This window comes from Dasypus novemcinctus, chromosome 18 (genome assembly GCF_030445035.2).
Source record: "Dasypus novemcinctus isolate mDasNov1 chromosome 18, mDasNov1.1.hap2, whole genome shotgun sequence".
NCBI classification, from domain to species: Eukaryota; Metazoa; Chordata; class Mammalia; order Cingulata; family Dasypodidae; genus Dasypus; species Dasypus novemcinctus.
Genome location: NC_080690.1, coordinates 51,853,169 through 51,859,168, shown reverse-complemented (window position 1 = coordinate 51,859,168; position 6,000 = coordinate 51,853,169). Strand labels below are relative to the sequence as shown.

At 56.5% G+C, this 6,000-nt stretch overlaps 1 protein-coding gene across 1 annotated transcript in view; it reads left to right on the top strand.

Moving 5' to 3' along the window:
* Positions 1–5,829: 5,829 nt before the first annotated feature.
* PEPD (peptidase D) overlaps positions 5,830–6,000 on the top strand; it is a 116,427-nt gene continuing 116,256 nt past the window's right edge. Inside the window, exon 1 of the mRNA XM_058280121.2 lies at positions 5,830–5,940. Coding sequence (XP_058136104.1) covers positions 5,918–5,940 — 23 coding nt within the window. The 5' untranslated portion in view covers positions 5,830–5,917. The remainder of the gene's footprint in view (positions 5,941–6,000) is intronic.

The following is a 6,000-nucleotide window of genomic DNA, read 5'->3' as shown; positions in this document are numbered from 1 at the left end:
AACCTCCTCCACCATCATGAGACATTCATTACATTTGGTGAATACATCTCTGAGCACCGCTGCACCTCATGGTCAATGGTCCACATCATAGCCCTCACTCTCCCACAGTCCACCCAGTGGGCCATGGGAGGACATACAATGTCCGGTAACTGTCCCTGCAGCACCACCCAGGACAACTCCAAGTCCCGAAAATGCCCCCACATCATATCTCTTCCTCCCACTCCCTACCCCCAGCAGCCACCATGGCCACTTTCTCCACACCAATGCCACATTTTCTTCAATTACTAATCACAATAGTTCATGAATAGAATATCAGTAAGTCCACTCTAATCCATACTCTATTCCTCCATCCTGTGGACCTTGGAACGGTTGTGTCCACTCCACATCTCTATCAAGAGGGGGCTTAGATTCCACATGGATGCTGGATGCAATTCCCCTGCTTTCAGTTGTAGGCACTCTTGGCTCCATGGTGTGTTGGTTGACCTTCTTCACCTCCATGTTAGCTGAGTGCGGTAAGTCCAATAAACCAGAGTGTAGGAGCTGAAGTCTGTTGAGGCTCAGGGCCTGGCTATCACATGGTCAGTCCAGAGATTCAGATCCCCTGGTTATACATTAAACCTCAGCACCAACTACAGTTCTAGTAAAAGTAACAGGAGAGACTTATGGACAAAGATCACATCTAAGTCCAGCTCCATCCCACAGAAACACAAACTCCAAAGTAGGGCCAACTGACATGGCACTGAACTCCATCTGCCATGACCATAGAACCTGTGGGTCTTTGTGGCCCTCAGAAGAACCAGTACCTGGGGTTGTATCTACTTTATCTGTCTCTGGGACTCTGCTGAGGTGTGCATAAGGGCAATCCCTCTGATAACCTCCCGGCTCTTTTTGAAGACTCATAGCCATATAAACTCATTTGTTTTTTAATGGGGACTTTTGTGCTCTAGAATAGGCATGGAGGAAGGGCCAGGTCAGACCTTTAAAGCTGAAGAAACAAACAAACAAACAAATAAAATATATGTATATGTAAACTGAAAAAAAAGTATGCCAAACTACAGAACAAAAACTCCCACTTATGCTGAAATGAAAATAGCTGCATTCTAGATTTTCTAATTGCAACATTCAGGATTAGTTCACCCAAGCAGAACTTTCCAGGGTTTTGTTGGGGATGGGGGTGGGGGTGGCTTGCTGGTATTCGAGACTGATCCATCACTGCATGTCACAGTGTGACATCTCTACCTGCATCTTAGCCCCCGCCTGGTCAGGATGCCAGGCATCCTCTCCCCCTGCAGAAGCTAAAGGGGACAAGATTCCTGGGGTGCAGGCATGCGAGTTGGGCTCTGTGACTGGAAGTGACTGCCCGCCGAGGGCTTTGGCTAGGCTGGCATGAAGCCAGGCTGCTGTGTCAACCCAAGATTGTGCCCAGAGGCCGAGGCAGTGGCAAGGGTTCTGGGCAGCCATGCCAGCCGCCATGCTTCCTGGGGCATAGCCTGGTGGTACATGGGGCCAACAGCCTCCCCGGCTCCTTCCTAGTGTCTGATTCCACCTGTCCTGCAAATAGGCCCCATGATAAGCCCCCAATATGTCCCTCTTCTGTTTGAGGTGGACAGACTCAGGGGTGGTTGGCCGTGTAGAATCCTGATTAGCATGGGAGTTCAGAATGGGACAAGCACGGGATTGGCAGGCAGCCAGGGGCCTTGGCAGTCACATGGAGCCTGGGTCCTGGCAGGGAGAGGCTGTAGGACAGACAGGGCATTGAGGAGGAAGAGTGGGTAAGGTGGGAGGTCAAAAGTGGTTTTGGCAGAATAACAGGGACCCCTGGTGTGAGGCTGGCATGGACAGAAGGACAGGTGCCTGCTGAGGACATGGTCTATGGTCTACTACATGAAGGGGCTACAAGCATCTTTCTCAAAAGGCCACCCTGAGTGGCAGGAGCCCATCGAGGGGCAGCTCTGAATGTCAGCAGAGACCCATTGTCCAGTCAGAAGAATTCAGTGAATTGGAGCTGAGTAAAGGGAGAGTCCATCCCCGGGAGACTTTTCACCAGGACACAAGCAACGCAACCAAATGCCCCTGCTCTGGGACTTGGTGCTCATTTGTCAGAAATTAAGAATGTTCATTCATTTTTATGAAGATCTTGAAATGTGGTAATAAAGTTACACCAACGAATAGCCCAGCACAACACGGAAAATGTAATAACAGTGGAAGCAACGTACCAGCCACCACCCACCAAAACGAAACGGTAAGAAGGAAAAGTAATTATCACCTGCCCAACCTGGCAGCCCAGTCCGCGTGCGCAGAAGAAAACCGTTTCAGAACTTTATTTCCTATATTGAATGTCGATAATTGGATGTATTTATAAGTCCCTCTGGAAGTAAACAGCTTGTGATTTCGAGATGAGAAAACAATCTTCCAAACAGTGAAAAACAATATATTCCCCATTTTCACACACACACAAAGAGCTTGTTTCCTTTGATGTTTTTAAGGTGCTGTTGGAATGATTTGCCTTTCTGAAGCCACCGTTCCATTTCTCATTTTGAATTGCCTCCCAGACCCTGGCAAAGCACTCAGCAGGGACCACTTTATTTGAGGCGGTGACAGGCGCGTCCTAGGGAAGGCCCCTCGGCCACCACCAGCCTCTTTTCTGTGGAAAGATGGATGCCCAGGCGGGCTGGGCTGGGGGAGACCGGGCAGGAGCGGCATGGCGTGAAGAGGAGGCTCCTCGAGGGTGGGGGTGGGGGTGACCGATGGTGGGGATGGCGGTGGCGTGGCTCCAGAGGAAGGAGCAGGCAAGCTGGCCTCAGGAGCGGGAGAGCTGTGGCTACCGCTGCAAAGGCCGAAGGTTGGGGCGTGCCGAACCGTGATGCAGAGAGCATCTCGTCATCCCCATCGTGCTCCCGCCTCCCTACTCGGGGAGGGGTCGGGTTGGAACATGGCACCCCCATGTCACGCCCCCCCCCCCCATACCTCTATTCCTTTCCATCAGTCTCTTTGGTGCAGGTTTGTGGAGTTCAGTCTTCTATTCTGAGCAAAAGCAAAAGCAAAAACAAACAAAACCAAAACCCCAAAAGGCGTCCACGTGGTGGGTACAGGACCCAGTCCTGGGCTCTGACGGGGGAGCCCCTTGCTGGCTCTTCCCAGTTCTTCCCTCCAACTCTCCTGGGCTCCTGCCTGAGAGGTGGGTCAGGACCCTACCAGATTCCTGCCCCGAATGCCTTGGGACTGCCCCTCTGGCCCCGGGGGGAGTCGCCAGCACACAGCCCTGCTCGGCAGCCCTCCCAGATGGTGGGCTTCTCTGGGGCAGCACTGAGGACCCCTTCTCCATCCCCCAGGTCAGAGACCCTCCAAGGCAGGGTTAGGACCCCACACCCCTCCTGGCATGGCTGGTCACAGAGGGCACCTGGTGTCCAGGCCACCTCCAGTGTGGCCCTGCAGAGACTTCCGGCAGCCCAGTATCCTTTGAAGGCAGAAGATAGTGCCCAGGTCTTGGCTGTCCTGGGGGCCGCCTCTGCACGTCCACTCAGGGGCTCAGAAGTCTGAGTCTGGCAGGACCCCGCCTCAGACGGAGGGGTGGGCATAACCGGGAAACCTGGCAGCACTCGGAGTCAGTGGGGACAGAGGGCACTGAGGAAGCTCCAAGGCGGGTCTCTTTTGCGGCTCTCTGGCTGGGCCAGGGTACTCTTGGAGTCATGATGTCCTGACTGTGGGCCAGCTGAGTGCAGACACCTCCCAGCCGAGGGCCTGTGACCTCGGAGGCGACGCCACATGAGGCCCGAATGTGCTGCCTGGTGCTCTCCCTGGCCTGATTTACACACTCCCGCTCCGACTCTCTAAAATCAATCTTTCCCCAATTGCCTCCTGGCTCCCAGCCGCTTCTGGGGTCTGCCCTGCATGAGTAACTATGCAATCTTCTCCCATCCCCTGGGCCGCTTCTCCAGAGCCTGGTGGGGAGGGGCAGGGGAGGTGGGCGGACCTGCCTGGAGGCCCAGTCCTGATGTTGCTGGGATGGCAGCAACTACGGGCAGGCCCCCTAGGACAACCCACACACAGGGGCACGCCACTCAGTTGGTGGGGGCTCTCGGCCTATTGTTTTTTTGTGGATGTTTAGGTCAATTATTTCTTCATCATAGTCAAGTCAACACCCAGAGCTGGCACTTTGACTTAATTTTGACAAATTTAACGTCCAAAAAAAATAGGAGGGGCCTATGGTGGGCTTGGCGGCAGGCTTTTCTTCTTCCACAAAGGAGGATATTCTGCCCTCCTTGAGATTTTCGAGGTGTTCCTCATTAGGGAGCCTCTTCCCACAGCTCTCCCACCTCAGCTGGGCTAGGAGATGGGTTGGACAGTCCAGAGGTGCTACCTTCCTCCGGTGGGCTTTGACCTCCCCGCGGCCACACCGCCACGTAAAGGTGCGCCCACAAACACTGCCTCATGAAATCCCACCGTGCCCCCGTGAGGAGGTAGACGTTAGCACCGCCCCCCCCCACAGATGAGGAAAGCAGGGATGGCGCTGGGGTTCTTCCCGGCTTTGTGGGGGTGAACAGCAGTTGCTTCCAGCTCCCAGGCCCTGGGGTGACCCGTGTCTTTGTCTGGACAAATAGATGAGACGCCTCCCCCAAATCCAAGCCCTGTGACCAGAAGCCACTTCTAGCTGTGAGTCATCTGGGGGCCGAGGTCCCAGGAGCCCCATAGGCTATGCTGCTGTGCCCGCCACCTGTCCACATGATGCCAGGCGTGCCCTCTGCCACCAGCTCTGGGCTCCCTTTCTTCACAGAGGCCCTGCGTGGGTGCTGCTCAGGGACATCACTGCCCAGTGTGCAGCCTGGGCTCACCACACGGTGCTGTGTGAGCTCAGGCAAGTGATCTACCTCTCTGTGTCTCAGTTTCCTCATTGGCAAAATGGTGCTAAGGATCGTGCCTGCCTTGTAGGGCTGCTGTGAGATTTCAAGGATTTAACATCGGCCAAGCCTTCCCACCAGCACCAAGCACGGTAAGTGCTCCACACCTGTGGCACTAGTTCTTATTCTATTATTCTAAGGTCTGAGAGAGCAACCGCTGCTTCCCACATCCCACCCCCTGGCCCCCAACATCTCTCCGGAGGACTTAGCACCAACCTGAGTGTCAAGGAGGGCACAGGGGGAAGCCCTCCGGCTGATTCTCTGCTCCCCGCCCTCAAGCCCTCTCCACTCTGCCCACCTTTCCCCAGCCCTCCTTACCGGCCTCCCTTTCTCCTGGTCCCTCTCCACCCTGAAGTTGAGGGAGCTTGAAAAAGATTCTACCAGACAGACCCTAGCAGATCTGACTCTTGCTTACCTCTGAGGCTGCACCTCTCACTACCCATCTGCCTCCCTCTTCTGCGACCCGGATTGCCCTGGCCTTTTCTCAAGCTGTTGCCTTTCTCAAGCATGCCTTTCTCATCTCCGGCCCGGCCCAAGGCTGGGTCAGCAGTCCTCGCCTTCCTGCCCAAGGCATCTTCAAGTTTTTTCTACGTGTCCTTGACCTGGGACGGGCTGCAACGCCCGGTCGGAGGCTGAACCCGAATCCTGGCTTTCTCTGCCTAGAGACACTCCCTTCAGCTCTGGAGTCATCGCGGGATTGTGCCCCACCTTCCGCTCCCCTAGCGTCCAGCCCGAGGCCGAGGTCCTGGCCGCCCCCTCCGTGGCTCCGGCCTTCCCCGCCCGCGAGGCCCGGCCTCCGAAGGCGGGGAAAGGGGCTCCCGGCCCCGCCCCCCGGCCCCGCCCCCCGCCCGCGGCCGGAGCCGGGTGGGCGGCCTCTCGTCCCTCCCCTCCGTGGCCCCGCCCACCGTGGCCCCGCCCCCACCACCCGTGGCCCCGCCCCTCCGCCCTAGGCCCTGCCCGCCGCCAGGGGACCCTGCGGGGCTCAGCTGACGCCGCACTTCACGTGACGCTGGTGCTGGATGAACATGGCTTTGGTCGGGGGGTGAGTGCTGCTTCTCTCCTTCGCCCGGGCATGCTGGCGCGGAGGGGCCCCCGGGCTTCC